This window comes from Choloepus didactylus, chromosome 2, assembly GCF_015220235.1.
Source record: "Choloepus didactylus isolate mChoDid1 chromosome 2, mChoDid1.pri, whole genome shotgun sequence".
Classification (NCBI taxonomy): Eukaryota; Metazoa; Chordata; class Mammalia; order Pilosa; family Megalonychidae; genus Choloepus; species Choloepus didactylus.
The window spans coordinates 204,477,285-204,492,530 of record NC_051308.1 but is presented as its reverse complement, the minus strand read 5'-3'; the positions used below and the strand labels follow the sequence as shown (position 1 = coordinate 204,492,530).

Here is a 15,246-nt window from a genome sequence, read left to right as displayed (position 1 = left end):
AGCCGTCCTGCTGGGACAGCCAAGTGGTTCCAGCCCCAGCGGGGAGCAGAGTTCAACTGGCCTCTCAGTGGGATGCCTGGCCAGATTTCTTTGAGGGTTGTTGCCCTCTAAGGTCCAACTGAGATATATGAGTTGGTTCCCAACAGGTGGTACGGTCTATCCACAGGCAAACAAGAGCCTGGTCCGAGCCTCTCCACAAAGGAGATAAAATTCCTGGATAAAATCTCCAGAGGGCAGGGAATCCCTGGCAGGCAGCCCCTGGGACAAGAGATCATGGAGAAGTTCCAGGGGCATGGGCAGGGCTTTGTGGTTCTGGGAGATTCCAGGGAGGTTCATCTCCAGTCCAGGTTAAACTGTCCACTCCACAGCATGCCTTGAGTGTGGTATAATATCTAAGAGGGCAATTAACTGCTTGGTTCTCCCATTGCATGTGAGCTCCGTGAGAGCAGGGCCTGTGTGTCTTTTTTCCCTGCTCTGTCTCTGCTTGGAGACACACACAGTGCCTATATCTAGTAGGCACTCAAGCAACGATCTGTCCAGTGACAGAATGATGGAGTCTGCCTGGAGGTGACTTTGCCCGTTGGGATGCAGCAGTTCTGTTTTGTCTGCACTGTGAGTCCCCCGAGGCCAGTGACCATATCTCACCCACCTTTGAAAGTCTGCAGCCAGGGCAGAAGCTGGCCCTGGAAGGCTGGGACCTTTGGGGGTTTAGGCCCTTGGAAATGGAATTAGATGATATCGACCTGCTATGACTTCAAGTTTCACGGTAGGCTGGGACGTCTCACCAATGGCTCTCCAACACGTAGCGGAGAGCATCTTCCACCCTTAGCCTGGCACTGGAAGCCCTGTGCCACATGGTGTCACCACCTCTTCTGTCTTATCATTCAGTGGCCCACCTGCCCTCACCTCCAGCTCCAGTTTGCCATCTGCTGGCCTCTGCTCATCTGCTCACATCTGTCTCAACCCCCTCGGCACCTCTCTCTCTCCCTCCTCTGGGAAGCCTTCCTGACCACCTCCTCCTGCCTCCACCCCCTTAGAACCGACCACTACCCACTTTGTGTCCCCACACCAGCCCTGCACATGCCTGCACTGAGGTCCCTGACTCCTAATCTGATCAGCTGTCTCCACCCTGGAGCGTGAACTCCTCACGGCAGGGGCTTGGGGCAGTTCGTACCCCCACGGGCACACAGGACCTGGCCCAGAGCAGGCAGCATGAATGTTGGGGGATGAATGAAGAAGGCCTCCCCACCTGCCCCCAAAGCCCTCTGCCCATGCCTGGGTTCTACATACAAGCTGCTGTCCAGCTCCCCAGCAGGACATGGGGAACTTCCTCCAGGATATCCTGCTGTCCCTCACACCCACTCAGTTGGGACAAGGTATTCCAAAAACACCTCCAGCACAGCTTCCCTTCAGCTGGCCCAAGACTGCGGGCTTTTTGTCACCACTGAGCAAGTGCTGCCAGGCTCTTTCTTAAGCACAGCCAGACCGTGACACCCCTGGGCTCAGGAAACCCCCATGGCTCCTTTTGTCCTGCAGCAGTAAGTCTAAGTGCAATTCCTGTAAGTGCTCTAAGTGGGCCAGGGCCCATCAACTCCCCCCACACCTGATATTCTCATCAGAGCAGGCCCCTTTCAGTTTCAGGACCAGCCTCTGCTTAGCCAGGACCTGCTGGCTATGGTTCTCTGGTATGTCAGCCTCTTCCCCTAAACCAGGCCATGGTCTCCTTGGATCTCTTCCCCTGCCTCTACCCCTCTGTGCCTGGCAGAGGGCTGGAGCTGCAGCAGCCCCCCCTACCTGGTCTGCAGGTGGGGCTGCCTGACGGGGAGAGTGAGGGTCCCTCAGTGCCTCACCTCCAGTACTCCTCACTGGGGCTGGTCCTCTGGAGGGTGTGGTTGAGCACGTGGGAGAGGTTGCTGGGCAGAGCGGCGGGCCGGGAGCCGTTGGTGAGGTTGGTGGCATCCAGCACGCCGGCACAGTCGAGAGTGTTCCAGTGGTTATTGCAGTAGGCCCAGGGCAGCACGTGTGTCATGGACGAGAAGAAGTAGTAGAAGGCGATGCAGATGACCACGTTGTAGTAGATGCCGATGTAGGTGGACACCACCATCATGCCATAGCCCACGCCTGGGTGGGGGGGGAGAGGGGCACCGTCAGGGTGCAGGGGTGGGGTGTGGGTAGGCAGCCTGGCACAGCTAGCCTGTGAGAGGCGCCAATCACAATGTCTAAGGGCCCAAGGGGCAGGCTGGGATGGAGGGCCCCAGAAGGGGCAGGTCAAGGCCTGGGCAGGGTGAGCTGGGAGGCAGAGGGGTTTTGTGTGTGCACCGTGGTGGGAGGGGAAGGTGGAGGCCAAGTAAACACGGATCCCAGCATGTGTCCATGGCCAGGGCCATTGATGTGGGGTTTGGGGTCAGTGCCAGGGCTCCACAGGGGTCGGCCGTGTTTGCACAGATGGGCGACTCACATCCGCTTGCATGTGTGTGTGTGTGAGCAGGGGGCCCGCCCAGGCCTCACCTTTGAACATAGGGCTGATCCTCCAGACCCCCAGGCAGCCCTGGCTGGCAAACTGGCCGAAGGAGAGCTCCATGAAGAAGAGAGGGATCCCACAGAAAACCAGCATGATGAAGTAGGGGAACATGAAGGCGCCTGGCAGGCAGGGAGAGGGCCGGCTCAGCAGGAGTCATGGGGGACCCCACCCTGGGCTTCCTGCTTTGAACCCAACAGCAACAACCTTGGCTACCGGGTAGGACCCGAGGAAGAGTGAGCCAGGCCCTGAGGGGAAGCTTGGTCTGAGGCACACAACCTCCAGCCCGTCTTTGAACTGGACAGAGGTTACAGGAAGTTGGCTCTGCATGGAGCCCGGGCCCCTCTCTGAACTTTCAGAGACAGGAGCCACCAAGTTTGTGTGGGATTTGATGGTTTAACCAAGTAACGTCACAAGCACAAGTCACTGGGATCCCCAATATCCCAGAACCATTGGGGTGGGGGACTGTTGAAACAAGGAGAATAAGACAGGGAACCCTGGGAGGTTGGGGTGCTTTTCTCCACTTCTCCTCACCTCAAGGGAGGAGGCTGGCACGGCCAGGCCGGGGGTGGTCTGTGCTTTAGGCAAAGGGTATCTAAGTCAGGGATAGGGGCAAAGATTAGGGCCAAAGGCCAGCCTCCATCTGGAGTGGGGTCTGTGCCAGGGAGAGGGTGGCCCAGGCTCTGGTGGGTGGGCTCTAGCCAAATGGGTAGTCCCCGCCCTGTGCCCACTGGGTACCTCCCCCGTTGCGATAGCAGAGGTATGGAAAGCGCCAGACATTGCCCAGGCCCACAGCATAGCCCACGCTCGTCAGTACAAACTCGATCTGGTTGCCCCAGTTGCCCCGTTTGAGATTCTGGTCCTTCTTGGTGGCCTCGCTGGGCACAGCACCATTCTGTGGGGACAGGAGAGAAGCTACCATCAGCAAGTCATTTGCACTCCTGACCCTGACCCTGACCCTCTGGGTCTCCCCCAGTGGGGACATCATGGACCCTCCAAGCCCCCACCCCCACCCCGGGCTTCCCCTCTGCTGGCAGGAGCTGCAGGCAGCCCTGGCAGAGGAGGGAAGAGGGAAGGAGCGGCAGCCAGAGTGTGCCAAGCGGGGCCTCCCTAGCCAGCACCCCTGGCTCACAGCACCAGGTACACCAGCCCCACCTGGGGAGCCGCAGCCAGGCTGAGAGATGGGACACCCAGGAGGGAGCTAGAGCTGAGATCCCCGGTCATGGCTCTGGCCCCTCCAAAGCCTCCCCATTCCCCTCCGGGTAAGGATCTGGGAGCAGCTGAGCCTCATACCAAGCAGCCAAGTCAGGCTGGGCACAAAGGGGCCTGTGTCCAGACAGCCCCCCCCCTCCCACCACCTACCACATCGCCAGGCTGAGCACGCTGCCCCCAGGAAGGCGGCTGCGGGGGAGGGGAGGCCGGACCCTCCCCCAGTTCTGGGGGCCCGGGGGCACAGGGTGGGGGAGGCTGAGAGGAAGGGAGAGCGGGAGCGACTCAGCTGAGCCATACCTGGGGAGGGCATTCCGGGACTCAGGACGGGAGGGTGCAGGGGAGCCGTCTATACTGCCCAAGGCTGGGGAGGGGGCCCTGGGGAGGCTGACCTGAGCCAAGGCCGGAGGGTGCTGGGCCATGAGTTGGGGGAGGAGACCAGAGTTGTAGGCACCGCGCCAGACTTTGAGGACAGACTCTGCTGGGGGAAACAGAGGAAGTGGCCCCAGGGGAGGGTGACAGGGAGGAGAGAGAGTGGGCTCCAGAGGGGGGTGGGGGTCCCCAGGGTCAGGAGGAGCTGATGAGGAGATTCACTCCAAGGGAGGGATGCTGGGTCTGCCTGGGGGAGTTGCTGGGCTGGGCTGGGTGGCCTGGGTCCTGCTGAGGACAGCCCCTTTGGACTGTCTAAGTCCCCATGCTCCTCCCCTTATGCCCCTTCCACCTGTCACCCTTGTGTGAGTTGGAAATGGAGCCATGCTGAGCCAGGGCCTGAGGGGCCAGAGGGTCCTGATAAGGAGACAAAGGGACCCTGAGAGTAACCAACAGAGAAATAGAGACCTGGAGTCACAGAAATGGGATATTCCCCTGAGAGAAATGGACAGGACTCCCAGGATCAGAGATGGGGCTGGAGGGCCCCTGAGAGCCAACAGTGCAGTCAGGCTGCCCTCAGCTGGAAAGAGGCACGTTCAAGGACAACAGTCCGTTGGCCAATAAGCAAAGTGGCCCCGGTGTTTCGAAATGCTGTAGGACCCTGACACTGGCCAAAAAACACAGAGGGACAGAATGGCCTCTTAGGACTCGATGACTTCCAGAAAGGCCCATCTGGTGCCTCCTGGGGGCCTCAGCTGGGCATCTCTTGCGCCCACAGTGGGCACCACAGCACAGATGCCCTTGCGGAACCAACATCCTGCACACGTGACCCAGCCTTGGCCCTGGGGCAGAGATGCTGATCCTCACACCCTCCCGGGAGGTTGGGGCGCACAGCTCCAGGAACAGTGGGGTGACCTTCAAGGAGCACCCAAATCAGAAAGGCAGGCTGCACCAGCCTGCATTCATCCATTCATTCCCTAATGCACGCATGCATGCAATGATGGAGCTTTACTGACACCTACTATGTGCCAGGTCCTGCACCACACATTGGGTATCCAGCAATGAACCAACTGTCACCGTCCCTGCCCACTCAAGAGCCGGAAGTCTAGGCGGGGACAGGTCATCAATAAATAAACAAATGCATAATTTTATATGCAGCATCGATGTGATGACAAAGAGGACTTTCTCAAAGTCACAAAAGTGTAGAAGGAGGACAGTGGGGGATGGGGGCAGGGTGCGGTCAGGGAAGGCCTCTTGGATGAAGGGGCTTGAAGGCCCTAGCTGATTGGGTCCTGGAAGAGGCAGCTCACAGCCCAAGCCTGCCCCCCCAGGACGTGCTCCTACAGGATCCTGTTTGCATCTCACCAACTCCTAAGGCCCTTTGGAGGGCAGGAAGGGCAATACTGCAGGGTCATGGGCCATTTATTTGGAGGGTAGGGGGCCTGCTCAGGGTGGTTTTGTCTACTGCCACACAAACCCCAGCCAAGTAGGGCTGCTATATGTTGACCTTACAACAACAGTTTTATTCTGTCCAAGGCTTGTTTACTTAGAGGCACAATGGGAGACTGTGGCAGCCGCGGCCTATGTGGGAGGGGTCACGGAGAAGTGCTTACAGCTGTAAAAGGGACAGGAGGGCCCATGGGCAGGGCAAGGGCCCCTTGTGGAGACCCAGGAACCTGAGGCTTTAGGGCTGAGGCCTCAGCATCACATGGGACAGGTCCCCTACCCCCAACTGAGTGCTGCAGAACCGGACTTAGATCTCGGAGGTCTGCTTGCCCTGGCACGGAGGGGAAAAGGGAATGTGGTGAGGTCCCCAGCCACATGCTGCAGGCAACAGTTTGAGGGCTCAGTCAGGCCCTCGACGGGTCCTCAATTCCCGCCCGTTAATGAGACAGACACGATTGAGCCGGGGGCTCCCCAGTTCAGCCGTGAGCCAGGGGTCCGGAACTGGAGACAGGTCCCGGCCCTGGCCCTGGCAGGAATTATTGACAAGACGAGGGGTCTGCTGAGCCTAAGGCGCTCAAGGTCAGTGAACCAACCCCCTACAAGTGGTGCGAGAAGCACCCAGAAGCAGTACCCGTCTTGTAAGCCACCACTATCCCAGCTCCCTGGTGCCTTGACTGCGGGAGCTGTGGAAGTGACACCCACAGCTAGGCCTCTGACTTCAATCCCAGGGCCATCTGTATTCCAGCAGCTTGGCGGGGAGGTTCTGCCTCTCAGGGGAGAGCAGAGCAAGCCTCCCTGCCTCCAGAGGTAAATGGGAGGAAAGACTCTCTGGGACACTTCTTTCTGCAGGGGTTTGCTGGGTGCACTACTTCCCCTCCCTTCTCCAGCCCTCCTTTGGGGTCCCCCTCCAACTGTCTTCCTGGGAGCTAAGCCCACCTCTGGCAAGCTTATTTCCAGGCCACAGGGCGTTTCTTTTCTCCTTGCACAATCTTTCCTCTTCTAAGCCTCCCATTTTCCTGGAGCTGCTGGGTGGACAGTGTGTCACTGATATTAACTGTCCCTGTGATGGTCACCTCATCTGAGGCGTCCTTGAAAGAGGCCCCTTCGTGCTCGCGGTTTGACCCAGACTGGCTGCCCCGCTGTCTAGCCCAGCTTGGCCCCACTGACTGGCCAAGCTCCAGGCTTCTCCTGCCCAGCCGCTGTCACCCACTGGCTGCCCCTCGCTCCTCTCCCTCACTTGTTTGGGGTGAGCTAAACCGCAGTAGTGTGTCTCCCCTCTGGGTTGGCCCCTTCTTCCCCATGTTCCCTGGACAGCCCCTACCCTCATTTCTGACTCCCCTGTCTGTGCCCTGACCCCCCTTCCAGCAGCTCTGAGCTCAACACTACCGTGGGCCCAAAGGGTGGTCTCCAGGATGGGAACTGGCCTGCCCCGTGGTCAAGCTCTCCCAGGCCAGACAGCATGGGGGCTTTGGAGCTCTCCTTCCACAGCTGAGTGGGATGATGGCTGGCCATCCTCCAAGGCCCCTGCCATGCACCCACAAGTGAAGACCCTCAGATGCCCCCTTGCCCTTAGAACCAGTCACTGATTAAAGAGACGCCAAGCAGCCGTGTCCACCCCTTTTGGACATGGGGTGTAGCAGGACTTGTGGCCTTTCTTGGATTAACAACCCTCCACCCTGATCACCCTGCCTAGCTGGGTGAGCTGCAACAGCAAAATCACTTTTGTAAGTCCTTCACATGGGACTCTGCCCTGGCTTATTCACTGCTCTGGATGAGCTCCTGGATTTAAGGCTGTCCAGCTCTGGAGGCAGAATCCGGCCATCCCACTCTGCCCTGAGCCCAGCAGAGGTGGGTGCTGTGCTGGGGTTAGAACTCTGGTGCTCCAGAGGCTGGGAAAGTCACTTCCACACTCGGTATCTCAGTGCCCTTATCTACAAAATCAGGGAATAGACAGATAACCTCAGTAGATTAGTAATATTCTTTAGCTCTGCCTTGCCTGGAAGTTGGCTATTTCTGACTCTCCCCTGTACTTCCCAATTTAGCTTTCTAAATTACTTTCAGAGAAACGGTTTTATTGTGCTTTTTTTTTTCATGATTATAAAATATTATAAGCTTTTATCACGCAAAAAAATTTTTGGAAAATACTGAAAAGTGAAAAGAAAAAACAAGGCTGCAAAGCCCATGCCCAGAGGTAACCACCGACAACAGGATGGTAGCCTTGCACCTTTCTCTCACGAACATACTCAGAGAGCAAGCCCAGATCTCCACCCTGGACCGCGACTCTGCCCGCCCCTCCTACCGCAGCACCCACTGGATATTTTTGTGAATTGTGAGCTCCCCACTCCTGCTCCCAGTGGACACTGAGGAGCCCTGGAGCTGCACCGCGGGCGGACCCCGGCTGGGATCTAGCAGGCCTCTCGTTTAGGACTCTCCACACCAGGGTTTGCTCCTGGGATGAAGTCATATCCAAGACAAACTTTATGGAGGAGAATGGGCAAGACCCTGGTATCCCAGACTGCCCTTAAGCCAAATCCGGAACACTGGCCACTTTCTCTGAGCCCCGGTGGGGAATGCGGGTGGAGCAGTCGTGACAGTAAATAAACTGTTGCTGCCTCAGAAGACCCCACCTCCTCCTGCCTCGCAGCCCTCGGTTCTCATTTCCCCCCAGTTCTCTCCCATCAGTCCAGGGGACAGGCCACAATGGCTCTGGCCTCAATTACCAAGACATGGGGCAGATTCAGGGGCCAGGAGTAGAGGAATGTGGCCTGAGCATGTGCAAGGAGACCTCGAGCCACTCTGGGCACCTCTCAGGATTGCAGGTGCCTGCGGGAGTCCAGGCCTTCAGGTAGCAGGTGAAGGAGGCAAGGACAGGTCCTGTGCTGTTCTGTCACAGAACCCTGATGGGCAGAGAGTCCTTCCAATATCATATACAGCAGGCGGAAGACTGGCACCTCCAGGCGTGCCAGACCCTGCCCCAGGCCCTGGGGAGAAGCAGGAGGCTACTGGGTGGATTTTGCGCATCCCCTCACCTTCAGCCCTGGGGAAGCCAAGAGGCCAGAGTGATGGGTGGGAACAGCCCTGCCCTGCACTGGGGCAGCCTGCAGCTGTCTCTACCCTGGTTAGTTGGCAGTGTGCTGCCACTTTAGGAGGTGGCTTTGGTTTTTGACCCCAGCAGTCCTGAAGTTTGAAGGCAGCCCCCCATAATGCTCCTCCAAACTCAACGCATGTCTCCCCAGAGTACAACCCTTCCCTTGCCTCCTAGAGGTTAGGTCAGGAGGCCCTATGGGGGGGTGGGTGACTTTCCCAGTCCTCTCACCCTCGCTGCCACCAGCCTCATTGTTCCTGACAACCCTGCCCATCCTGACCTCCAGGGATGAAGGCAGCACAAAGTCTCGAATCTCACCCAGGCACCTGCCCTGGAGACCCGTGAACACTCAGTGGGGTCTCTCTCCTCCCACCTCAGACTCTGCCCCTCCCCTCCCCCTCAGCCCTCACCACCAAGTCCGTGTACCACATTCCCCTGCCCCCTCACCAACTTCCCCCATAGGGTCACTGCCGTGGCACAATGAGGCTGTATTGATCAGTACAATTCCTGGGCACCTCCGGCCCGTCTCCCCGGGAGCGGGCACAATGCAGCTTTGACACACACAGCAGATTCTCAGCAGGTCTTTGGGCTGGGGGGCCCTCGCACCCCCACTCTCCTCCCCCCACCCTCACCCCAGCCACACTGCTAACTCTTCCTGCGCTCTTTTGCACAGTTGCAACTTTCTGGGTCAGTTTTGCTCGTGTCTGTCTCGCTCGCTGGCTGTGCCTGCCCCTCCCTGGCACAGGCCACTCAGCCCCTCTCCCCACCGCCAGCCCCAGCCTCCAGGCCTGCCTGGCACCAGGGAAGGGGCTGCGACCTTCTGGAAGGTGACTGACCTGTTCTGGGGAGGAGGGGGCCACCGGTCCCCGAGCCGCGGCCATCCCGGGCTGAGCGCTGGGAGCGCGCGTGTGTCCGCCGCTCATTCACACCTCTGCCAGCTCCGGCGCGACACTGACGCATCCCCTGCCTCTCCCGCTGCCGGGCTGGGGCCGGGCAGCGTCAATTACTTTCACCTCATCTCCTCCCGAAGCTCGGCCTCCCCCCTCCCGGGCCCGCCCTCTCCGGCCAGTCCCCATGCGGGTGATCCGGAGCTAGTGAGTGAGGGGTGGGGTTTGTTGTGCTTTTCCCTTGTTCCCAGTGAGTTACTGGAACAAAAAACACACAACCCTCACAATCACAGAGTGAGGCAGGGCAAGTGCGGGAGATGAGAAGACGCAGCCTCGCTCCCCTCCTACAGCTGGGCTTCGGGGCCCAGGGGCTGTCTGGGCCACAGGCCTGGCCCTTAGCGGGCTCTTAGAGCAGTGGCTAAAAGCTGGAGGAGTGACGGGCTTTGCCCCTCTGGGGCACAAGAGACGGCGGAGGGGCAGGAAGAAGGAGTGCACAGTCCATGGGCACTCCAAAGCATCCCAGACGTCTCAGAGGAAATGTTGGTCCCTGGAGCTGTCCTCCCCAATGGAGATGGGGACCCCCAACCAGCCAAGATCTGGGGGTGTCCTCACCGGAGAATGTGCCCAACTCTGCAAGAAAGCTCTGGCCTAGTGAATGGCTCTGTCTCCTGTCCAAAGAAAGATGGTGTTAGCCCAGAGGGTGGTCACTGCAGGGTCCAGACAGAGGGCAGCCACAGAATAAGAATGTGTGGGATTTGTACAGCTTTGCCCAGAATCCAAGTGCCAGGACTGTGTGTATGTGTGTGTGTGTGCATGCTGCCCTGGCCAGGTCCAGCCCAGCACATCCCCATTCTCTGGGGCCACCTCACCAGTCAGTCCCAGCTGATGCACAGACAGCACAAACCAGTGGCCAGGAAGATGGGGTGAGTGTCTTGGTGCTGGAAGGTATGGCTCCTTCTGTGAAGTGATACATTAGCAGAGGGTCTGGAAAATGGTGGAATCTTAATAAACATCTGGTGAATGGAGGCATGCATGAATCCGGGTGTGCAGGATAGCTTGCTTGCGAGTTTGGTAAATGTGGTGACCCCGCAGGGAACAGGGAAGGATGCCTTTAGAAAAAGGGGGCACAAGCTTTAGAGTCAGAGAGTTCTGGGTTCAAATCTCAGCTCTGCCAGCTTCTTGCCATATATACCTCAGGCAAGTCACAAGTCTCTGGTCTCAGTTTCTTCACCTCTACAATGGGGATAATACCCACCCATCATTGAATCCTGGGAGCCTTAGGAATAATAGTAACAGATAACACATAATAGCACTTATGAAGAGCCAGGTGCTTTACATATATTAACTCATTTGATGTAAAAGGCAGATGCATTATTATCCCATTTTGAGGAGGAAGATGGGGATTGGTCTTGGCTCTGGCAAATCTCCTCAGAATGGCCCCAGACCCCATTGACTCAGCTGCTCACTGAGCCAGCCTGGTCCCCAGACACACTCCCCTGACTTCCTGTGGGCCCAGACTGAGGGCCAAGGCCCTGGCTGGGCCGCTGGCTCCAGAAAGGCCCAGTCATCCATGATGTCCAAATGCTCACTTCCACCCAGGGTGGGCTCTGGGCTCGGGCTGCCCTGGCCTGGGCTGGGTGCCCAGAACAGGCAGCCCTGGCGGGATGGCTTTCCCTGGCTCTGGCCAGGGGGACAGGAGGCGGCAGCAGCCCGGCTGGGCCCTGGCCGTAATGAGGCCTCATTAGCGGGATCCAGCTGCTCCAGCCCTATTTAGGGAGGCTGCTGCCCCCAGCCCCCCCTCTGACTTTTCTTAATAAGAGTGGGCATGCTTCCAGAGGAGCAAGGAACCTAGGGGCTTTGCTGTCCCCTGCTAGGACTGAGATGTGCTGGGGATGGGGTGGGGGTCGGGGGTGCAGGGAAGCTGTGTGTGGGGTGGTGAAGGCACAGGACTGAGTAGGTGGGCTACAGGGAGCTGGGAGGGGCCAGTGGGAAAGAGACCGAGGGAAAGGGAGGACAGGGTCTCAAGACCAGAACAGAAGCCTGAGGAAGGGTGGGCCTTTTCCTTTGGATCTGGACATTGTCCATTTCACTGGGGAGGGGGCAGTTCACCTCTAGGAGCAGCACAAGGTCGCTGCTCAGGCTGTCCTGGCTCAGAGAGCACCTCCTCTGTGAGCTAGGAGAGTGCATACTGTGTGTCAAAACCTGTGCTAGGAAAGCACCCACTGGGTGCCAGTCCTGTGCTAGAAAAGCAACTACCGTGTGCTGTTTCATTGAGAGGATGCCCACTCAGTGCCAAGCCCAATGCTGGGAGAGGTCCCACTGTGTGCCCGGCTCTGTGTGAACAGAGCACCCACTGTGTGTCAGCCCCATGCCAAGTGAGCCCCTGAGGTGTACTAGGTCCTACAGTAGGTGAATGTCCCCTATAGGCCAAACTCCATGCTAGGTGAGGACCCAACATATTTCAAGCCCCGAGCTGGGTGAGCACCCACTGTGTGTCCAGCATTGTGCTAGATGAGTGCCCACTGGATGACAGGCTCTATACAATGGGAGTGCCCACTCTGTGCCAAGTCTGTACTCGTTGAGCACTGGCCAAGACAGGCGTGGGGCGAGGGCCCATTGGGTGACAGGCCCTCTACCAAGGGAGTGCCCTATGGGAGCCAAGCCCTGTGCCTGGCAAGCTCCCAATACGGACCAAGCCTAAACTAGTTGAGCGCCTGCCACATGCCACAGCGTGGGCGAGGTGAGCACCCACTGTGTGCCAGGTCCTGTGAGGGATGCTGCAGACAAGAGGCGTCTAAATCCTCATGTTAAAGCATAACAACCAAACAGGTCAGGGTGGGGTAGCCCCAGGCAGCCTGTGGTGCTTGCAAAGCCTTCTGGAATTAAGGTGCTCTGGCCCAGAACCCTAGCCCGGGTGACTCTGTTCTTATTCGTCATGAGGCTTCCCAGTGGCAGAAACATCAAGTATGCTCAAAGACATGGGAAAGGGCAATGAGGCTCACCAAGGCCTTTCTTAGGCTCTATTAGGTGGGCACAGGGAGCGGGCGTTGGGGAGGGGACTGAGTCTGCCAGCCCGTGCAGAGCCAGTGGGGGCTCTCTTGCTTCCTGCCCTCAGAGACCCAGGCAGGCCTTGTTCCACGTGTGTCCAAAGGCACGAGGTCTCCACGGAAGGACCACCCCACCTGACCCCCTGGTGCCCTCAAGCTTCCCAGCTGCTCCCATGCTTGGAGGCACCCTGGCCAGCTGGGTTCTTGTGCGGCACTGTCCTAGAAGCTGCTGAGGCATGAGGGAGGCAGCTGAGCTGGCCTGGCAGAGACCATCTGGGCTGGGAGCGGAGGGAGGGAGCACGTGCAGCAGGCGTGTGGGCCTGGGCACGTGCTGGGCAGTGGCTTGCTCCTCCATGGGGAACCCACACCAAGTCCAGCAGAAGCTCCGTGGATGTACAGAGGTCTACTGACACTGAAGAGACCTGGGGGAAGGGCATGTCCTTACCCCCAAACCTGGAGCAAAGGGTAAGGGGCCAGCTGCCCACTCCCTACATGCCAACACACACACAGGGTAACAGAAGGCACAGAGAGCTGGGAAGGTCCGAATGCCAAGAGGCTTACATGCATGCCCCTCCACCCCCTCTCTTCTGATCGACCATGGCATCCAAAGAAGGAGCTCATCTGAAGGAACTTCCCTGGGCATTATTCCCTCAGGAGAACACAGCCGCCTAATGTAGTGCCTACTTAGCTGCCGACTTTAGCTAATAGAGACAGGACCCGGCAGGGGCTGCACAGTGCACCCCAGAGGCTGTATCCTAGAGACGAGCACTGAATGGAGGCAGCTTAAGTTCCAAACCAAGACCCAAGAATAGAGTAGCCCCAGGTCATCAGCAGAACTGAAAAGGAGGCAGGAATAGACTCTCTGAGCAACCGCCGGGAGTGCCCAGGGGACAGATGCTACCAGCCTCAAACTCAGCAGTGGCGGGCAGAAGCCAAAGAGCAGAGGACACAGAGAAAACCGAGCCCCAGCTATCTTTAGGCAGTTCCTGGTGCTGGAAATGGGATTCCCAAGGCAGCGTTCCCTTCCACGGATGGGGCCAGCCAGCAGAGCACGAGATCCTTCGGGAAGCTCACTTGGACAGGGATTGTGGGACATGGTGACTCATGCTCCCTGCACTGCCCACGTGGGTTCCTGACCCCCCACCCCAGTCCTTCCAGGGAGTGTGCAGAGGGTTTCTTAGATCTCCTGGTCCTCAGAATCTCCATGGCAGGAAGGGGCAGGGCCATGCCCGCCCCCTACTACTGGCCCAGGGCAATGCCAAGACTTCCCCAGGACGGGTGAGGCCACTTTTGAGTTCTATCACAGGATCCATCCTTAGCAAGGGTTCGGGGCATGAGACTTCCATCTGCACCTGAGCCCCCAGATTTCAGGTTGGCTCAGGAATATTTTAGGAAGCTTGGTTCATTCAGATGTTCCAACGAGGAGGGAGGACGTGTAGGCCCAGAGCAGGCCTGAGGGACCGAGTGAGGGGCTAGGTCCCGGAAGTTCAGAACAGGGGCTGGATAGAGGGTTCTGAGAACCCCAAACAGAACCACCTAGTTCTGTCCCTCAAACCATTCCTCTGGACCAGGTACTTTGGGTCCCAAAGGTCTTTGGTGAGAGACAGGGCTTGCTTGGGGAGGGTTCAGAAGAGACCCCAGGCCAATGAATCTTTGAATGAGAAAAGCAACTGAAGGAACTGACATCAGGGAGGGAGGGCCCGTGGGAAGGCGCATGCTCAGGCCCAGGCTTCCCTCACAGCTGCCTTGTCCAGCTCAATCCTGAGACAAGATCCCAAGCCTGTTGGGATAGGATCTGGCATCTTTTCCCTGGTTTCTGGTTCCTGTGCTAACCCTGCTCCATCCATCAATGGGCCTGCTCCTCTGTGCCTACCCAGCCCAGCTCGCCCTCTTTAGAGTCAAGAGCTCTGCATTTCTCAGGGACCCCAACACCACCTCTCTGGTGCCTTAAAACAGAGGACAAAGGAAGGGGCATGGCTTGGGGAAGGTGGGAGGAGAAGGAGAAGGAACCAGAGAAGTAGAGAAAAGCCAAACAGGTTGAGGGAAACTTTGAACACCAAGTATCAAACACCCCCTGGCAGAGCACCAGGTGGGGTGGGGATGCTGAGGCAACATCTGGGACAGCCCCAAGGTCCCACTTCCTTCCAGCAGGCCAGGCATGTCCTCCGTCCAGAGTGTCTTGTGATAGGCCAGGGGAGTGTGCCTTCTATCCCCTGGCACACCTGGGAGGGCTCTGTGCCAGAAGCTGCCCCTATTGTGGACTTGGAGCCGCGGCCCCTTCTAATCTGAGGAGCCCCAGCAGGGCCAGAGCCAGACCCCCTGGAGCCTCCCAGGCCTTCCTGGCAAGGCAAACAGCTGGCGGAAGTTCCCAGAGGGGCCAGTGCTCATGACACCTCCCCGCTCGCATACCCCCAACCCCACTCCACCCCACAGCCTGGTCCCTGTACTCACCAGCATCCCTTTGGCACCTTTTCCTACCATGGTGGCAGTGGGTTGAGGGCTCTGGGGTCCCAGGCAACACTCACAGGCTTTGCTTCTTGCACCTTTCAGACCACAGACCTCAAGAGCTGTGGAGAGAGCAGAGAGTGAGGCCAGGGCCTGGCACAGGACGGCAGGGGCAGGGTGTGTGGCTTTCAGGGTCCTCCAGCACTGCCTTGGGGATGTGGGGAGCAGGGCAGAGAACAG

General features: G+C 58.4%; 1 protein-coding gene across 10 annotated transcripts in view; it reads right to left on the bottom strand.

The window, feature by feature from the left end:
• SLC6A9 (solute carrier family 6 member 9) overlaps positions 1–15,246 on the bottom strand; it is a 32,142-nt gene that overhangs the window by 10,913 nt on the left and 5,983 nt on the right. For 2 of the 10 annotated variants that reach the window (XM_037827437.1, XM_037827436.1), the window contains 4 exons: positions 15,013–15,128; positions 3,257–3,413; positions 2,509–2,640; positions 1,851–2,121 (listed from right to left, as the gene is read on the bottom strand). In XM_037827437.1, coding sequence (XP_037683365.1) covers positions 1,851–2,121; positions 2,509–2,640; positions 3,257–3,413; positions 15,013–15,042 — 590 coding nt within the window. In that variant the 5' untranslated portion in view covers positions 15,043–15,128. Of the gene's footprint in view, positions 1–1,850; positions 2,122–2,508; positions 2,641–3,256; positions 3,414–3,673; positions 3,752–4,119; positions 4,209–6,664; positions 6,682–9,419; positions 9,660–15,012; positions 15,129–15,246 lie in introns of those variants that run through there. The other 8 variants (XM_037827440.1, XM_037827438.1, XM_037827439.1 and 5 more) reach the window with 8 other exon arrangements.